We start from the raw sequence: 21,016 nt of genomic DNA on the forward strand, positions 1-21,016 counted from the left end.
ACTGGTAAGAAAACACTTGGCAAACATCCCAACTTTAGCACAATTTATTTAGACGTGTCTGCACATGATCATGTCATGTGTTTGCTGAGTGTGGCTTCAGTTCTCTCTGCAGGTTAACCTTCACATGACTGTTAAGTGTGACAAGGTTAACCTGACATAACCTTTTAATTAAATTTTTCTAGATCAAAATACTGCCAGCTGCTCCGATGAGATCCTATCCGTGCACTGTGCTTGTTTACATCCGGGTAGTAGAGCAGGCAGAGCAGGCTACAGCCGCAGCTATTGGTGGGTGGCTTCATTTGAACGGCATTGAAGTGTCAACATTTAAAAAGTATTAAAATAATTTTTAACTCCCGCCAGTAATTCTGGTGCTGACTAGCGAGGGTGATGATGTTTACTCATTTAGACTAAACCTGCAAATCCCTAGTTCAGTTTAAGAAAACTGTCCTCCTTCTATATCTTAATGTTGCCATAGAAATACAATTTAAAAAGCTTGAGGGTCGATGGGTGCTCTGTGCACAGCCGTGTGCTGCTAGAGCAGGAACAGATAGCTTTCAGGATCAAAGTAATCCAGCCCACACCAGGAAGTTTAATGCATATAAAGCATTGGAGCAAACGACACGTTTCCCATTGGAGCTTCCTCAGGTTCGCTCACATAAAAAAAAAAAGCTGTTTCTGCTGCATGCCAGTTATAACCCCTTTTTCTAACACCTACCCTCACTCTGCTGTGGTTTCACGCATTCAAAATAACTAAATAGAAAAAGTTGCATCATTCTGCTGATAGTCTGGTTTGTTCTTGAAGCAAGCAAAGAGTTCTGAGTATTAATTTCAGGTTGGATCATAACCAGTTAAAAATCCCTCACAGCAGATTTAAGGCCACTTACAACAAACATTTACTCTTAACTGTTCTATTGTGTTGCATTAAATTGCATAGGTGTTCAGAATGTGGCTGTTTGGTATATATCCTTCTTGTAGCTCACTGTCTTGTCTCAGTTACAGCCATCAATTCTAAAAAAAACGTCAGACCTAAATGTGATTTGAACCAAAACGTGGCCCCGGATAGAAAACACAAGCATCAGTTTTCGAGGCCCGTCTCCTAATCTGCAGCAAAGTGCCAGCAGTATCTGAGTATCTTTATCGCCGCCCCATTAATGATACAGCAAGTACAAACGTACCGCAGATCGGATACCACTCTTCCTTTAACCTGCCAAAATCCAGATCCGCCTGAGCCACAAGAGGAAGAAAAACAACCCTGTACACACTGCACCGAGCAACATGATGTCAGGGGTGAAAAGGTCAAGGGGTCAGGACAGCAGGTGACCTAAGCTCATTGCATCATGCCCACCAACATGAGATCATTAAAGGTGAGGAAATAGTAAACCTGTTCACCTTAATTTATTCCTTCTGTGTGTGTTTCCTATTATCTACTGCATGGAGAGCCAACGTTTTGCATTTTAAGTTGCTGTTTGTTTAAATACAGTTTTAATTTACAATCGCACTGACATCTTAAAACTAAAACTCCACACATGGAGTGTAACCTTACACCTTAAGTTGTCCAGTTAAGTTCATCAACTAACTTACAGTAGGTAAGTGCATTTTAAATAAAAAAGGAAGAATGTGCAACTTTTCGATCCAGTAGACGTCGCCCTTTAGCACCAGCATGAAACCAAAACAAACTTCTGTTCGGCGACACCTCCGCTATCCTGAAGCCTCCACTCTCCTCCAAGCGGCACACCTCCAACACCTCTCCACTCGGAGGAATTATGAATTAGAACTCACCATAATTAAGCACCGTTAAGCTCAAGCGACGGACTGTGGTCTGCACTGTTGTGTAGTAGGCTAATGTTAGCACACTTTTGTTAGCTTGTAGCTTCATATAGCACATACATTGACACCGAATGACCGAGATCTAAACACACTTGTGTGGCATCTGAATAAGCAGTGAGTATGTTCTTCTTCTTTTCTCTAGTCGTTGACTAAAAACAGCTTTATACACAACATGATGTAAACACAGCGCTGACAACAACACAGCTGGCGGGACTCACGCTTCTCACTCATTGCAGACAGTCATGACTCAGAGAGACATTACAGATGATGAAGTAGATTTCTGCTGTATTCATGTGTAAAATATCACACATTCTGCCTTTAACACACATGACGGGTGCAGAGTATTAGGGACACATAGAAATATAATGCCATCCAGTTTTCCACCAACACCACCCTCTACCACTTCATTATAAATTGAAGGTATATTACTTTACTTAACATGTCAAAGAAAACTGAAAATGCACAAAAATACATATAAAATGAATGTATAAAAATAGAATTAACGGTAGAGCTGTTACATTGAATCGCATTGGATTTCACAGATGGTCATATTGTAACGGCTGAATGGTTTATGATGTTAAATTTCCCCCTTCCCTTTTTTTCCGGTATCAACAGAATCCAACACAAACACCCTGTTGAGACGTCAGACCTCCTGCTCTCATATTTTACCACCGGCAGCATAAATCTTGCATTAAAACCGTTCTCTTGAGCTGGTCAGGAGGGGTTGACGGGGCAGCGCAGTCCAAGCGTAAATCAGCATAAGTGATCGGATAGATTTTTCCGTGTTAATGTAACGTACCTTTGGCATGCACATAACTCAGGCGACTGGAGGGAGAGGCCGGCGTGTCCAGCACCCAGCCCTCTTATTTGCCATACCAGTGCGGCGGGGTCATCAAATCGACAATGTGATTGACCCATCAATTGACCCCTGCTGACCTCTTCGGCCAATCAGGCTAATGGCGGCTAACGGTTAAAGCTTTACCTCGCTGGTATCCTTTCACTTGCGCTGCTTGCAAGCCAACAAACACAGACTGACACCCAGTCGTATCTCACACCCTGGGTTTCTAACCCGTCTCAGTTTTAACAGCTTGTACTGGCACTCAGTTCACCGATGGACTCTCGTTAGCGTTGACCTTTCTATCCCTGCATGCTAGTTAAAATCAACTGGCCTTAAAGGTATCAGCTCGCTTTAAAGTACAACAACGCAGTAGGAACAACTTTTGTTGTCGAAGTGAATGTGTACATTTGCAGAACATTCTACATTTGGGACATCTCTTCTTATTAATCATAATAACGCTGAATCAGCATATTCCATCTTAGTGGCGTCTTGTGAGTCAATATGTTTCTACAGGCTGAATGTCCATAAATCAATGGAATTGTAAAATCTTGTGTGTGAGTGTGAGTGTAGATGGGAAGTGGCAGGAGGTGCTGTATTGATCAGGCCCAGTATGTGACAACTATATCATGTTTCCACTTATTTGATGTAATGGTAGTGTATGGATCCTTAATTGACAAGTAGGTTTACATCAGCCGTAGTGTTTCATACACTGTGGGTTGGATAAGCTAAAGTCAGCTTTACAGTTCAGAAACAAAAGAAACCCCCCAAAAAAAGACGTGTCAAGTTAAAACTGTTCACCGAGTGCCGAATCACAGCATCCAGTCAGAAAAGAAAATGATGCAAATTTGAATTGGTTTTGAGAAACTTCAAACTTGCAGTCCGTTCAAATCAAGTGCCATGTGTTTACACCACACTCTAGTTTATGATGATCCACGCTGACCTTGCTTCATACTTTAGCGAGTATTCCCTGTTGCTTGTTTTTCATCTCTCAATAGGAGTAAAGTTCACCCTGCCCGTCCTAGAGTCACCTCTTACTCTGCATCGCTCCTTCCTCGTTTCCTCGCTCCCTCTTGTCTACAATATGAACCGAAATAAATTGCACATCTTTTCCAAACAGAGCAATTTCTCCGCCATCTGTTCACCGACGTAAATCAGGGCTTGTTGATGTAAACCTCCTCCTCCTCCTTCCTACAAACTCCCCCCAGTGAGGACTGAATCAAGGCCTAATCCCCCTCCTGGTCTCCCCTGCCCTCTAAATCATCCCCGCATATTAATGACTCTATGCAGATACAGAAACAGGCCTGTATGCAAAATATGCAAAATATGCATAACACAGGCCTCAGAGTCCTAATGAGCATAAAGGGAAACATGTTTTTTTTTGTTTTTTTTTACCAGCTGTGTGTGTTGACAAAGTGAAAGAAATGTGATTAAGAAAATATATCTATTGGCTTTTTTAAATCTGTGTTAACCTTTGATGATGTTAATATCTACTTTTTCTCAAAATTGTTTGCACGGTGGGGCTAACAGTCTGCCGTGCCTCATGTACAGTACGGAGGCTGTAGTCCTCAAACGGGCAGTCCAGGTTCAAGTCCAACCTGCTGATACCTTCCCTGCATGTCATTCAAGACTCTCTCTCTCTTTCCTCAATTTCCGTCCAAAATAAAGACAAACTCCCCCAAATAAAATTAGAAGAAATATTTTATTATATATTAGAAATAATATTTTGGAGATTTAGAGGCATGCATGCACACTTTAATGCATTCAAACTTTCATTTAACTTTTCTTTTTTGCACCAGTGAAATTAAGAAACCAACAACCTGTCAAATTCCCCCCGATCCCTCTTGTCTCCCCCTGTGCTGAAACTCTGACTGCAGTGTTGCATCTCAGTGTGCATCCTATAGGGCACGAGTCCAGCAAAAACACCCCCTCCTCCATTTCCAAGCTTCACACACAGCCCTCTCATCCACCCTTACAGATGTTTCCACATCAGTCGATAATCCAGCCTAGCCCCCCTTATGCCAGGGATTAACACTCGGCCAAGACCCAATCCCGCCTGGTGGCTGGGGGACAGAGGGGGAGACAAGAAAGAGAGACGAGGAGACGGACTAAAAAAAAGGAAACATCTGCATAAGCAAACTTTTCTCATTGCTTTTTTAAAAACCCAAATCTGCAGGAAAAAAAAATATTCCAATGAAAATGTTGTGAAAGGAAGTTCCTTCAAATTTCAAATTCAAGTTTACCAGAAGTGCATTTTCTCTCCACGTGAAACATGTCAGAATGATTCATTCAGTATAGGATTCAAAATGCAAAAGTTCAAGTCACAACAGCTCAAAGTAACAACTGGCACAAATTGGAATCTTTTGTGCACCAGAGGCAGGTTTTAATGACAACAGATGGCTTGACAGGATTATGAAACACACACAAGAGACGTGTGCTTTTAACACACACTCATGCACAAGCGATAATGAAAGCATAAGGAAAAACACAGCAGGAGATTAAAAGTGTTGAGGCTATTTTGTTAATAATTCAACTTTATATTCTAAAGAAACTTGGAAGGAAAGCAGCCATGCTGACCGGACTGGCTGCGTCGTGTTTTATTTTAATTACTTTAATTGAGTTCTTAATGTGCTCAGTGACGCTTGGCATCCTCTGCTCACCTAAGTGTCCTGGAAGTGGAATCGGTGTTGGGCCCTTTTCCCATCTTTTAATTGTGTTTGTTTTACTTTCCTGAAAAGTTCAACTTGGATAATTTGATGTCTCAAAAGAACAAAAAAAAGCATGCATTGCATTGCTCAGAAACAAATTAAAGGTATCAGAAATGTGCAGTTCTAAAATATAACAAGCGAGTAAAACCCTCAAAGCACGTCTGTTTCTACACATGGGCCCTGAGTTTTGTCTGACAGGCACAATGCATCTTCCTTGAGATCAATTGAGCTGCTTCATAACGGAGCACAGCGCTAACATGGCTTTGATTAAACTCTCACTAATTAAACTCTCCCTCATCTTATTAGCCCGACTAATTGATTTAATTTGTCTTAGCTCAACTATTGGCTGTGACCTCTACTTAGTTAATGAATTAATTGATCCAAAGCGAGTGTATTTGGAGGATTCAAAGCGGATTTTGACATGTCGCCCCTTTAATCTTGCTCACTCTGGACACTCAGTGGGCCGTGATGTTGATGTACTGGCCAAAGGTTTGAGTGGAGAGCTGTAGATTGCTATTTCCCCCTCCACAAGGCTGCAAGTACAGTGTGTGTTTGGCCTTCTGCAGTTTGTCAGAGAGTGAAGAAGCAGCCTTGGCAATGACATTTTAAAAGCACCATTCTTCACTTACTTTTCAGAAACTTAAAACCCACACAGCGTTTTCTTCCCCCTGACCAACCTCCACCTCCGAAAAAGACGAGGCAACACTCCAAAGGTCTTCACGTTTCAGAAGAGGAAAAATTACGAGTCAATAATATTGCCATAATGCATGATTAGAACCAGTACACATCCTTTATAAGGGCACTTGGATGTCTAAATCACAAGGATCCACTTTATTGACATCGTTTGTCTTCATAATGGCACGAGACAGGGGAGCTTCCTGCAGCCTGGGTGGAGTTATTAACCAGATGTAGGTGGAGTATAGCAGCATCTAAAGTTGGCAGTACTGAGTGCCAAATGCAGCCGTAATGGTGCAGCGTGTGTCCATTTATCAAAGATAATGTAGGAGCTGGACTTTGTTCAAATATGCCTAAGAAGAAGAAGAAGGAGGAGGAGGAGGAGGAGGAGGGATAGCCTGGTGCCATGCCCTTGAATGTGATGCTCCTCACTAAAGCACTGGATTTAAAAAAAAAAAAAAAAAACTAGCACATGCAGTGAAACGTAGACAAACAGCGCCCTCTAGTGGTGGAAACGGAAAAATGTTTCCTCTCATGTGGCAACTTCCAAGTTTGGTCATGCAGTTTCCTTAAATAATGAAATAAAATCTGGATGTTTAAAAATACAGCACTACAAAACATGCAAATACCCATCTTGTTCCATTTGCAGTCCGGGTTTTTGATCGGTTCACTTTATCCCTCGTGTTTATTTTATATTCTGTTTCCTTGTTTTCTAACTTTGAAATCAAAGTCAAAGTCAACTTTATTGTCAATTTCAAAATATGCCAGGCATACAGTGGAATCGAAATTTCGTTTGTCTCTGTCCCGCGGTGCAATACAACCAATAAGGTAAAATAAGATAAGGTAAAAATAGATAAATAAAATTAGGTAAAAATAAGATAAATAATATTTACAGTAATAAATTCTAAATTGTGCAAAAGGTATAAATTCTAAATTGTGCAAAAGGTAGTAAATAAAATACAATAAAATTTAAACTTAAACTTTGAACTTGTGCAGTATGTGCAATGTGCAGTAAACTGAGTGTACTTCTGAGATGTTAGCTTCAGAGTTTTTGTGAAATCAATAAACACAACATTTTATTGTATTTTGCGTTACATTTTCTCCAGTCTGGTAAAACTTTTCTTCTCTTGTTGCTTATTTCCCGTCTAGTCGTTCCTGTGTGAAGCTGCATATCTACATGAAAGGTGCCATGTAAAGGAAGTCGAGTTGAGTGGAAATCCACGGTTATGACACACCATTTAAAAACATGTCATCCAAACGAAAACAACAACATTTCTCTGTTAGATCAGTGGGCTGTGTAACTCGTGTGAACAAGATTAAAGATCTTGTGATGAGATGGTCATAAAACTGACTGAAATTAAAACTGATCTGTCTGAAGGGGCAACAAAAACAATCAGTGTAAAGATCTATTTTTTTCTATTTTTAATTTATTAAGACATGGATCAACCATAACAACGTCATATACAAGCAACAGGATCACAAGAGAACGCTGTTAGAAGCGCTTCCAGTTAATTCAGCACATGCACTGATACGACCCCGAGCTGTAAAGGCTCTTTATCAGGGAGCCTTCGTGAGAATATTTTGTAAGAGTAAGCCATTTAGGTCAAGGGATCATGCTACAACAATGTCAACAACAGGCTGAATAATTACCTTGAGTTTTTTTGGATTTTAAAGCTGCCTAGCTCTGCTCGTGTTTTAAATGATGTTGAACATTTTTAGAGAATTAGAATCTCTTCTTGTTTACGGTAAATCTTTATGCTTTTTTTTAAAGGTATTGATGTTTATTTAAGACGTGGATATTGAGCACTCCCATGTGGGCGTAGGAAATATTCAAACAAATTCAGCCTTTTTAATATGCAGGGCCAGAGCTGACTGAACAAACGTGATCATAATGTATAAAAGTACACTGATTCATATTAAGCCCAAGTGACATATTTAATCTCCTGCAGCGAATAAATGTATTCTGAACTTTATATTTCTTAAAGGCTTGTTTTATTTTGTCATCACAGTCTGTCCTTTGAATGTCTCACACATCTCTGAGACATAAGAAGCTGCTATAACACTATGCATTGTGAAAGATTTGACGTTTTAATCTCAACTGTTTTCTACCGTTTTTTAACAACAGTGCAGTTTGGGCCTTGTGTTTGATGTCTTTGGGGTATAAGTAGATCCCACAAAGTGAGATTTACCTTTGAAACCAACTAACTAAAGGTCGAATTATCCAAACTTTGAAAACAAGAAAAGACAAAAGATTTTTTTTTTTTTTTAAATGAAATTCAAAACAGATTTGTTGATCAAATGTGTTTCTTCTCTCTCATTGTCCATCTCATCGAACTAAACCGGTGGATCTCACCTGTAGACCCAACACCCACTCCTCCATGAGATATTTTTGGAAATTTATATCAGATTTATTTAAAGACAAATTGTGCGGTTTGAACTATATTAGGTACACAACATGTGACAGAAGCAAGACAGTGAGCAAAACAAACCTACTTAAAAAGCCCACAACAAACTTTTATGACAAGTCCCCCCCCCCCCCCCCAAGAAAACTACTCAACCAGTTGAGAACCACTGGACTAAACTAGCTAAGTTCAGGCTAGGCTAAATAAAGTAGGCTAATTTAAACTACCTTCAACTCAAGCAGCTACAATTGTGACAACTTCCCACAATTTGACAGTCCAAATGTGCAAGTCACAAGCTGTTAAGTCCGAGTCCTAAATGAGGCTACTTTGGTGAGATTCTGGCAAGTGGAGTCCTTGTTCCAAACTAAAGTCAAATCATTGCTCGAGTCTATCAAGTCACAAACAAGTTGTAAATGTCCCCGTTGTGGGATAAATAAAGGATTATCTTATCTTATCTTAAGTTGTATACTGTATAATGTCCCTAGGTTTACACACACATAGACCATTTTAAAGGAGGACAACCTATAACACTGCAAGGAAAACATCCTAATCATGGGAAGGTTAAGAATATCGAGACTTTTGAACGCAGTCTTAAAACTCATTTATTCAGTCCGGCTTTTATATAGTGTTTTATATCAATTCAAATCTTAACATTACTGTTATGTCTTTTTTTTTTATCCTACGACAATTTTAAATATTTTCCTCTTATGTATTTAATATCTTGTTGCTTTTATGTGTGTGTTTTTTATACATATTTTCTAAATTCTTATTGGTGTGCATTAGGCTCTCAATGATTTTATAAATGATTCATAAACAACTTTTCTGCACTCTTGTTAAGCACTTTGAACTGCAATTTAATTTGTCTGAAAGGCGCTTTTAAAACGAGAAGTAAATTCATATAAACACAGTTTCTGTTCCCAATGAGTTGTGGCAACACTACACACACACACACACATAAGCTTTACAGAACCAAATCCCTGCGTCATGCTTTCTTAATACATTTTAACGGGAAATGTGTAAGCGAATATTTGTGTACAGTATCTCAAACTGAATCCAGAGTCAGCACTCCCATCACACATTGAGAGAGAAGAAGCAGCATCCCATCATGAGGAGCACTTCCCCTTTAACTGTGCGGATGACGTCACGGCAGGATGAGTCGTTTATTTTGCGACAGGACGTACAGGCACCGGCTCGATGCGCGCTCTGCTTCATCTCCGAGTGTATTTTTTTTGTTGTTGTTTTTTTTATCAGACACACCAAAACCTTGTGAGGGGAGAAAAAAATAAAAATAACCCCCGTGTGTCAATGTTACACAGCTGACTGTTTTACAATGTGATACAATGCTGCAGTCGACCAAGAGTCAAACAACAGCTTCTTTGGTGAGGAGGAAGTCGCCGTAGTTTGTTGCATGTGAGATTAGCTCTGCACGGACTGTCGTTTCTAAGGCATTGATGAAAGGTCCTTTTTTTGTTTGGCAAATGCTTATTTCGAGATATTATTTAGTCATTAAAACACAACAGACAGCGTCACACTAAGTCATACAGGCGTAAACCTCTCTCTTAAAAGGGTCTTGTGTTCAGGTGAGAGGTGTAGCAAAGGCCTGCTTCTTCTCCTGCTTAGTTTGCAACAGTGTCTGCATGTGCATTTTTTTTAAAATAGGCTACAAATGTTGCAATATCGTATTTTTTTTTAATTTGAGTTACCAATTGCTGCACTCGGAAATGATTATCCATGGATGCAGACTATCCATCCTGTACATGCAGGGTTATATAGGCTATTATTGGTGGGAAAACAAAGATGCTCAATGTATATAATCTTCTCTAGCACTTGAATGTTATTGTTATTGTTTGTTGTCATTATTGATTTTTCAGGGTGGCTATGAATTAAATAATTACTCCAGTGCATGATGTATCCTAATGCTGCATTCAAGCAGTATTGAAACCACTTTTCTTTTTCTTTTTTTGCAAAACATAAAGTAACTGATGTATAACCTTTTCACAGATCTGTGTTGCAATCAGAGGAGAGACCCTCGCTGACCTGGAGCCGACAGCAGACAGACCCCACCAGCAGCTACGTCTCATCCCTGGGCTCCACAAAATGCCAGTCTTTGCACCCCACCCACATGAAGCTAACTTCCTCAGCAGCAGCAGCAGCAGCAGCAGCAGCAGCGGCACCCACAGAGGACGCCACCCGTAACACCCGGGACTCCTTTTTTTTTTTTTTCCACTGTGCTGGGCTCGGGTAGCCCATCCATGCCTGTGATCCCCATTCCACGGCGGGTGCGCAGCTTCCATGGCCCCCACACCACCTGCATGCACTCGGCCTGCGGGTCGACGCACGCTTCCAAGCTAGTGCGCACAAAGTACAACAACTTCGACCTGTACCTGCGCTCGCGCTGCATGTACAGCTTTCTCCGTTTCCTCCTCTACTTCGGCTGCAGCCTGCTCACCTCTCTGCTCTGGGTGGCGCTCTCCGCCCTCTTCTTCCTGCAGTACGTCAGCGTGCGCGTTCTTCTGCGGCTGCAGTACAAGCTGTCCGTCATCCTGCTTCTGTTGGGGCACAGGCGGCTGGACTTCGGGGTGCTCAATGACCTGATCATCTACAGCATGCAGATCACAATGTTCCTGGTTGGGGGGCTTGGCTGGTGCTTTATGGTGTTTGTGGACATGTAGCTGCCTTGTAAGTGACATGAGAAATGTAGTGAGTGACGTGGATGCTTCACACTGTGATTTCTGTATGGTGTAATAGGACATCATAAAACATGTAGCTAGTCCTGTGGGACTACTCTGAATGGCTCTTGGGGGACTTATGGACATCAAATCAAAATCTGGTTAATCACAAATATGTTAAAATGTCTCTGCACACATATGAAATAATGTGTTTAACATCTGTGTCCTTCAGACTTTAAGTCATCATGTTTGGCTCTCTAATCAAATCTCTATTTTCATGCCAGTTGTTAACCGTTTTCTCAAACTTCCAAGGGAATCATGACTATACACTTATTTGCCAACAGCACCGGGTGGGGCGGGGAAAAAAATGGAAAACTGACTTTAACATATGACTAATGTGCATCATGGATGTGTGATGCAAGACGGTCACTTGTGCCAAAACATAATTAGAGCTACACAGTTGCACCATGGTTCCCTGGATGGAATTATTTTGGTCATGGTGCGTTCCATTTACCTCGCAACTTCACACCTGAGTAAACCGCGTTCCAGCTACGAGTTGGCAACAAGTCAAGCGAGCGGCATGAACGCCTTCGGGAGTTCCTTTGATTTGTTAGCTATTACACAGCGAAAGTCACATGACCACAGATAGAACAAAAGACAAAGGTGCCAGTGAACACTAACTTTACTGTTTATGCACGTAGCAGCCATGGAGGACTTTAGCTCAGGTTACTGAAGTTCCTCCGAGTTTCTGAGTCAGACTTCAGGAGGGCGTTCCTGATGACACGTCAGACTGGCAACTCAGAATTTCCGACTTCCGAGGTGAAATGGAACGCACCATAAAATCATGTAAACATACATGTATGTACCAAGGAGACAAAGTTGATACACGATAACTTGTGGTGAGTGACCAAAAGATTAGTTGTCAGCAGTGTGTGTGTGTGTAATGTGCTTTATGTGCAAAGGAAAGCGGGGCGGAATTAAAAAAAAACAAAAAGTGACAAGACATTAACTTCTTTTGTAAAATTATTAAATACATTTTCCTTTTCTGAAGCTTCTTGTGCGGGTCAATGTGTTCACTGTCTGGTGTGACACCCACGATGGCATGCCTCGAGCCGTGTCATAAGAGTGTGTGACAGTTCAAACCGAGAGCGTCTTTAGGTCAAGTGTCCCATCAGTCAGTCGCTCTAATGTTTTCTGAGCTGCTCTGACAGACTTCTCTGTTTAGCTTCCTCTGGCACGCAAACGCCAGCCACAACTAGACCCCGCTGTTTGTGCCAAGCATAACAATGGCCATGGCTGTGTCCCAATCACCTTATATAGCCTCATTTCCACATGGCGTGAAGAATGCTCGCCGGGGTCTAATGAGGGCAGATTGAATCAGTTTTTGTTGTTGCTCTTAACATGGTAAAAATCGTGAGGATTTGTATTCACATGACATTCAAACACAAGCTTTGACTTCCAGTGTTTATCAGTGACGAGAGCAGGAAATAAAGCAAGAGAAGCTGGAAACTTCCAGGACGCCATCTTTAGATATGAACTTTCGACATAGAGGCTGAGACATTGCTTAGACTGGTATGGCCTCAGGGCGTAAATGGATAATCGGCGGGCAACAACAAGCTTTTGTTCAGAGGATCAACACATCATATGCCTCACAGTCTGAGGCCAGGCCCAGTTACAGCCGAGCAGAACAAGACAATAGCGTTGAACATGTAGTTGGGATGATTTAGTCAGTGTGTGCCTCAATTTCATTTCTTCTTTTTCTTGAGAAGGCTGATGTTGTTGACTTGGCCTTTTTTTTCCCCTGTCCCTTGATTACCTTCTCCCAGGTCAGATATTGAACACTTGAACACATCATTAGTAAACAAAAATATTAAAACTGAGGATGAGATATTTGTAAAAAGATGCAAAAAAATCAATTAAGATGAGAGGCTATTTCAAAAATCACCAGAGAAACCAAAAACCGATCGTTCAACACAGTTATATTCCTGCAGTCACATTTAGTTCGGCTGCTTCCTTCCTCCCACTTTTGGAGAACATTTGTTGAGGAGTCTGATATACTGTGTTGTTAAAAGAACCACAGTTACACACGAGAGAACAAAATCAGCGAATAATTTTATTAGGCTACAATTACAGTTTTATTACTTCCCTGAACACTGATCCATGATGAATTATATTTTATTTCCTTGTAAAATTAATGGAGCTGTAATTATTCTAAGTGTCATCATCTACTCACCACAGACATACGATACTCTGGATAGGAACACTATAGTTGTGGCAAACGCTTTGAAATACCAGGATGTATGATAGTGGTACTACAGTATACGCTTTATTACATGTCATCAAGCTACTGTAAATTAAAAAAAGCAATACCAAGGGGCTTATAGAACGATCTCTTATCGTTGTATAGATTTGATTACAAAATTGATAAACAATAATTTGCTTGTATTTATCTGATGGTTGGACTTAGTAGACTTCAGAGTTACCTCAGATAACGGACGGGGGCGCAGATGGCCTAGCCTAGTCAGATCACGCCCCATGTACGAGTCCTCAAGGCGGTTGACCCGGGTTCAAGTCCGACCTGTGGGTCAATCCCCAACTCTATCCACTGTCACATGAGTAAATCTTGAAAGAAAAAACTTGGAAAATGGATTCTGATAAAAATGAAGATGAGCAGATTGATGCAGTTTATAGTGTTTTCCATGCCGGGGGGTCATAACCCTGCGCCCCCCCCCCCCCCCTTTCCAGGGGTTACAGGAAAAATCTGTAGGGTCACAAGATGATTGAGGAAGAAGGCGTAATAAAAGCCAAAAAACCCATGACATTTTTCTTATCTTTGATTTTGATTTTTGTTTTTTCCACTTCTAAGGCCTCGAGGAAGACCTCAATTAGCAAAGGTTAAAATCCGTCTGTGCTCAAGGAGCTGAATGTAAAGGTTGTGGTTTGGAGTTAATTTGATTTTTTTTTTACTTTTTCGAGGAGCGGGCATATCGTATTTTTCTGGCTAAATCTAAAAATACACGATATGAAAATGTGAAAAACCAACATGCAGTGTACGCGTAGAGGCAGACAACCAAGCTGATATACTTAAAGCCGTCATTTTTTCACCTCACAATGTTATAAATAACACAAAATGAAAAAAACAGCAAACTATGGAAGCCATAAGTGGACAAGCATCAAAACATTTTAATCAATTTCCTGTGATAAAGAGTCAATTCAGGTTGTTTTCTCGAGATCTAGACTTACTTATCTAATCATTTATAGATAAAAAAGCTTGTTTTCCCGTGATAACAAGCTGATATCTAGAGATCTAGGGACATGGTTGAAGTTAAATAAAATGTAATGATGCGTGTCCTCTTATGCCTTCCTTATAAAACAATCCTTGTCAAAATTGAAAAAAAGAAGAAGCCATGAACAGCTCAAAAAAAATACAATGACTTATCTTTGAGGGACAAATTCTCACATAATGGCTTGACTCAGGCTGTTTACAATTTTTTTTTTTTTTTTTAGATTTTCCATCACTAAAGGGTCTTCCCACGTTTTTAAACACAGGCTATAGGCATGGCTATGACTAAAAAAGACAGTCAATAAACAGTGGGTGATAACCTGATATGGATATGTAGGAAGAGTGATGAATCATGAGGTAAAAGCAGCATACTATATGCAATAAAATATATTCAAATGTCCTTTTTTTATTGCAGATATCCTTTGAAAACAAAGTGAAATGTAACGTGTCCTATACAGACTGCTCATGTGAGATGTGAAGGGAGAAAAAAAAAACCCTCCCATTGTGCAGTACAGTGGCAGTGATTTAGTGGGCCGTGGCACTCTCTGAGATGTACGCCTGCTGCAGTACAGAAAAGTTGACTTGAGGTCACACCGCCAGCAGTTGGCGCTTATAATTTAGCAGAGCAGCAGCACACATGCGCACCACCATGTAGCCCGAGCTGTCATCACAGGAGGACACGTGAGGTAACCACGCATGTAAATGTGCACCAGGAGCCACAACAGGGCTGCCCCTTCGTTTGTAAGCTCCCAAATGTGGCCCCCCACATGTGATGTCTTTACCCAGAATTCACACGCTGTTAGTAGCAGCGAGCTAACTCCTGTGTGTGTGTGTGTTTGTTGCAACCTAGTCTACAGTTACAGTAGTCTGCACCTTTAAGCGGTGTTGAGTGCAGCGGGTTCATGTGTCCGTAAAGGCGCACGATATGACCGAATAGTGCTGTACGCGCAGGCTACGGCAGGACAGTGTACCTACAGTAACCTGGCGGGGTCCTACCCAAAAAAAAAAAATGTCTGTGTCTTTAAAAATAAGTCTTTACAGAGCGGTGCATGATGTCAGGCTGCTTACAGTCCGTATACTGTTCATGTGAGCGGCGTTCACTTCCTGCACAGGGACAGACAGAAGCGGGCAGAGAGAGAAAGAAAGAGAGAGTGGGATAGAGAGATGGGGGACGAAGGAGAGTGATAGAGTAGAGAGAGAGAGAGAGAGAGAGAGAGAGAGTGAGCCAGCGGACGAGGAGGGGGGGAAACCGGGCCCTGCTTCTTCTTCTTCTTCTTCTTCTTCTTCTTCTTCTTCTCCTTCTTCTTTTTTTTGGTACAGCCCGCAAACTTTGTAGGTTATCCGAAGAGAAAGCCCTTCCACATCTGCGCCAGCTGACAGCAGCAGTTTATGGAACCAGCCAGCGACATAATCGGGTAAATATATTAAACCCCCTTTTTTCTCTTGTCTTTCTTCCTCGATGTTTACAGTGGCTGAATTGTATGACGCATAGGTTTTTTTTTTTTTTTTTTTGGTTTTTTTTTTTTACCATGCATTAGGTTACTCTCCTCGCTTTCACCTCCATTTACAGAGGAAGCTGCGTACCCTCGACAAATTCAATAAACTCTCCCTGTGACATTACAGAGAGATATTACTCCTGCCTTGTAAACTTAACTTAGTGACTCTTTTAAACTTTAATGAAGTATTATCACGAAAATGAGAAGATTTCACAGCGAGGGATGGTGGGCAGTATCACCACGCGTCCCTTAAAAATAATCCATCAGACTGATGTTATTTGTAGTTTTTTTTTGTTTTTTTTCCACAACCCAAAATGGGCTGCTTATGACATTTGGCCTTACTTTCTTTTTTTTTTTTTTTTCTTTTTTTTTTTTACACATGCAACCCCTCAGAAAAACAGCGTTGTCACTGGCTTTAACTGTGGGAATGAAGAAAGAGGCATGATATTGTAAAGTCTTGCGTCATGAGAAAGTAGAAAGAAAATCGCCACCCATAATGCATCCATTGTAGGGCTTTTTATATGTTGCAATGTTGCTTTAAGAAATATTTCACACGAGTCTACTGGAGTTGCAGGAGGGGGGGGGGGGGTTCATTGCTTGTATTGCACTAACATACCTCTTGCACTCTAAGTTAAAAAAAAAAAAAAAATGTTTAAAATGTTGTTTTTGTCTTGAAATAATGCCTCAGTATGAGGTATAAAACAAATGTATAAAATGATCCTTAACATAATTAATTCTGTGAGGAGTGTCAACATGCATGTTTCAAGTTCATTAATTGAATTAAGTTTGGCTCTGTCAGAGTGAAACAATGTGTTGAAAAGGTTAAAAGGGAGGTTTCATTGATACACCTTCACATAAGCTGTGGCTCCTGTTTACCTCACCTGAACCCTGTAGGAACCATCTGACTCCCCCCCCCCCCCCCCCCCCCCCCCACACACACACACACACCTCACCTCACCTCACCCCTATTTCTCCTGTGTGTACATGGGTGCAGTGTGTGGCTAGCCGGCATGTAGCTTGTGGCAATTTTCTTCATTTCCTGTCACTTTCCTTCCCTCTCTTCTTTACACGCCGCTCACTCTTAGCCACTGTCAAACGCCTCATGATGACTACGACAAAAACAAAGAAAAACCCACAAATAGAAAAAAAAAAAAAAACAAACACATTGTCTGGATTGCACAAATACTGTTGTCAATGTTTCTGAACCGAAAAGGTTTTTGGTGCAATTTAGACAAGCGTGCTGGAGTTTGCTTGTAGTTCTCGTTCTATTTGGTTGTCTCAAGAGTTTGATTTATGTTGCCGTGGTATCCAAACAGGTTTCATTATAGTTCGAATTTTACTATTATTGTTTTGAAATCTAAAATTCTGGTATCGCGACAGTCCTACATTGCGGTATATTCTCTGCCAGAGACACCTTAAAGCTGGTGTCATAGCATCACATGGCTCATTGAAGGAGTGTAGCTGAAAGTTCAAAGCTTCCCTTTATTATTTTACAGCATTAATTCCCACTTCAAAGTGTTTTAGTGCCCATATGGTTTTGCTTCTCCCTTTGGAAAAAAAAAAAAAAAAGGAAAAAAAAAAATCACGGGGGATCACAAGATGTACTGTACTGTACTTCCCTTTTGGCGACTTGAATTGGTATGTACCATAGGTGTACCTACCTGCCCCAAGGCAACACAAAGACAGCTTTTATCGATGTGGTTTATGATATCTCTCCTCTCCCCCCCCCCCCCCCCCCCCTCCCCCGCACTCACCCAACCTCTCCAGTACGGGGAAATCAGTTCCGGGTAGTGTTTGTTTTCGCTGCCAAGTTTCTATCTTCAGACTTAAACACAACATACATGGAAAATGTGGGACTTTTTTTTTTTTTTTCTCTTTCTCTCTAAACCCTCCAACACCGCTCGTCTTTGACTTGGACGCCTGCCAAAGGGCTGTGATGGCTCTCAACAGCTGTATTTGTCTGTGTGTGTGTGTGTGTGTGTGTGTGTGTGTGTGTATGTACTGAGTGTGTTAGCATGTGTTTGTGTACGTGTGTCTGTGTGCTCTCGCTGTGTCCCGGGATGCCCTTCCTCCATAGGCCTCACACACACTATACAGCATTCCACAAGGGGGCCCAGGGCTGTGTGCGAGCGGGGAGTGTCAAGGAGAGAGAATGACAACACGGTTTCATATATAACCGAGGCGGGCACTGACAGAAGAGGGTGAAAGGGGGAGAAAATAAGGGAGGGTGTGAGATTCTTTTTTTCCTCATTGAGGGTCTTGCTTCATCGCTTGTTGGACCCTTTACCTTCAGAAAAGTTGAAAGAAAGGCTGCAAAAAAAAAAGAAGGAAGAATGTCAAGTTACAACTGTAAAATTCAGAGATATATTCAGAGCCCTTACATTTCTATTATTATTTGGATATTAATAGAACCAAACTCCATTCAGATTATTAAGAGTTGCATCCCTTTTATTCAAGCATTTATTGAACCAAACTTTATTCATAAATTGAGGACTTTTGTCTCAATTTGGCGGGACAATCTGCACCTTACTGATGAAATAATTCCTTCCCTTTATCAACATAAATAACTCCATTGATTCACGATTAAATACCTTTGACCCAATTTGCCCTTCTTATGAGAAATTCACTGAACTAACCTCCATTCAAATCCTGAAGACTTTGGTCCCTGTTTATTTACTACTTAAAATTTACTGAACAAAACTCAACATTATGTTCCTTCATTTAGGGCCCGACCGATTAATCGACTGGCCGATAATATCGGCCGATATTAGCACATCGCGTGACTATCAGTGTCAGCAAATTTTACCTCCAATATGGAGCAGATATAACAAGGTTTATTCACGTTTCAGTGCACTGTTGTTATTCTGGCCAATAAAGGCTTTTGTTCAACTTTAAAAAACAACAAAATATCGTCTTCATTATATTTTTCCAGAATGTTTGACAAAAGCATTTCCGAGATCAACGCACTAAATGTGTTTGTGTATGTATATCTATCTATCTCTAACATAGATATCAATCTATAGGTCTTTATTGGAATTTTTCTCTACCTAATACCAGTATCGGTATCGGCTCCAATAACCTCATATCGCTCAGGCCTTACCTTTTATTAAGACATTTATTGAACCAAACTCCAATCAACACTCAAAGACTTTTGTCCCTATTTGCTTGCCTTTCTCAAAACATTTTATTAACTGAATTTAAAAAAAAAATCTCATTGACTTCAGTCCATTGTTTCTGGGGGAACTTCACCTCAGTGATGACAAAAAGTTCCCTTTCACAATCAGGACACTTTACTGAACCAAACGTCATTCAAATCTTCAAGAGGTTTGTCCCTGTCTGCTGAGTAAGAATGCACCTTACTGGTGTAGAAATCCCCTTTCTTCACCAAGATAACTCCAGTCAAAGGTGGAAGATTTGTGTCACTATTTACCGTTATTTACCATTCTCTGAACTAAACCTCATTCAAATCTTAAAGATTCCCCACCACCCTCCCCCCAGTTTGCTGAGTAAAATCCCCCCCTCCATCCCAAGACATTACTCTCGATGTAATAGACTCAAATACTTTTTCCCAAATTGGCCTTCCATTGAGAGAAAATGTACTCAACAAAACTTTTTTTTCTGAAATCCCTTTGCCCTCTGCTACATAAACTGCCCCTTATACTTGCATAAACATTCCCGTCCTTCCTTTAGACAGTGATTGAACCAAAACCAACTTCAGGACTTTTGTCCCTTTTTGTCTGTCTTTGTTAAGGCATTTCCATTTTCTCAAACACTATATTAAAAACTCACATACTCTCATTTTTCAAATGAAACCGCCCTCTAACCATGTAAAAAAATCCCCTTTTTCCAAAAACCTTTGTCCACCCCAAGCTTTATTTATAATTTGAAAACGTGTCTATATTCGGCTGCAGAACGCCACCTTACTGATATGAAAACTGCCTTCCTTTAGTAAAACATTTATTGAATTATATTCCATTAAAACTCTTAGACTCCTGTCCCTATTTGCACCCTGTGAGTGTGTGCCCATGCCTAATGCTCTATATGCGTGTATACTCGTGGGGAATGTGTTTACGTGTGTATGATTTTCCTCTCCTGAGACAGTAATGACTCATTGCTGGTATGTGATACAGGGCACCAGTCATATAGTCTCATACATTAGTCTTGTGTTTTCTACATAGGGCAGAGTCTGTTCTAGTTAAACCCTGACGGATTAGAAAGAATAAAAAAAACTGCTGCTGCTGCTGTGTTCTGGCTTGTCGGTCTGCTGCTAACAGAACTGATCAAACAGTACGGAAATATGTTCTTCATACCACATTATAAGACAGTTTTAATGCGTTCAGACGTCCATCAAAACTGAAAATAAGGCCACAGCTTTTAAAAAAGAAGTAAATTGTATAATTTATTTCAAGCTGATTCTTATTCTATCTGCATTTATTCTGGATTCATCTGTCTGCACTCCAGCACACAGCGGTTTCTTGTGTAGGCGTCAACGTGATTTCTTTTTTAATTTGAAGTGGCAACAATGAAAATTAGATCAAACTATTTCCAGGTCGGTCCATTGAATTTCTCCTCTGTAGCGGATGTGCAAACGTCTAATCGTGTTGTTCCTCTTGCATTTTTGCAGCGCATTAAGAATATTTCATGTGCCGGAGTGTCTAAAAGGAAACTAAGATTGCCGGTTCTCTTTCCAATGTGTTGATTCGTCTGAGAAGAAGAGAGTAATAAATGCCCTTTAATATTTTAAATCTGACATTTCACGTTCATCATCGAGTCATTTTGACACGCAGGTGGATAGTTGGAGGCCCGGCTAACCCCGTCTTGTCCACAAATTTTCTCAATCAAAGCAAAAATTAGGTTTGGAGTCACACATCAAGTCAGACTGGCTGCTGCAAGGGTGAAATTTGGCAGCACTGCTGATAGATGCATTTACTTAGATAAACTAAATTATAGCTAAATGTCCCACTGGTCATCCTCATACAGTGACTTCCCAAATACAGCAGGTGACATTTCACTCCTCAATCATTCAAATTTTGATCTAAAGAAAGGAAGAGAACAAAAAAAGGAGTCATCAGCTGCTCAGTTGTAAGGTGTCATTTTTATGATATGTACTTGTAAGACCTC

General features: G+C 40.7%; 2 protein-coding genes across 2 annotated transcripts in view; both read left to right on the forward strand.

Annotated features, from left to right (window-relative positions):
* Positions 1–9,611: 9,611 nt before the first annotated feature.
* On the forward strand, positions 9,612–12,166 carry LOC109987357 (transmembrane protein 250). The gene is made up of 2 exons (XM_020638406.3): positions 9,612–9,826; positions 10,449–12,166. Exon 2 carries the CDS (start codon positions 10,700–10,702, stop codon positions 11,117–11,119), a length of 420 nt encoding a protein of 139 aa, XP_020494062.1. The 5' UTR covers positions 9,612–9,826; positions 10,449–10,699; the 3' UTR covers positions 11,120–12,166.
* Positions 12,167–15,228: 3,062 nt separating this feature from the next.
* The window catches only part of LOC109987350 (nucleus accumbens-associated protein 2), a 34,077-nt gene continuing 28,289 nt past the window's right edge, over positions 15,229–21,016 (forward strand). Inside the window, exon 1 of the mRNA XM_020638393.3 lies at positions 15,229–15,814. The gene's annotated coding sequence lies outside the window, so the exon portion shown is untranslated. The remainder of the gene's footprint in view (positions 15,815–21,016) is intronic.

This window comes from Labrus bergylta, chromosome 17, assembly GCF_963930695.1.
Source record: "Labrus bergylta chromosome 17, fLabBer1.1, whole genome shotgun sequence".
Lineage (NCBI taxonomy): Eukaryota > Metazoa > Chordata > Actinopteri > Labriformes > Labridae > Labrus > Labrus bergylta.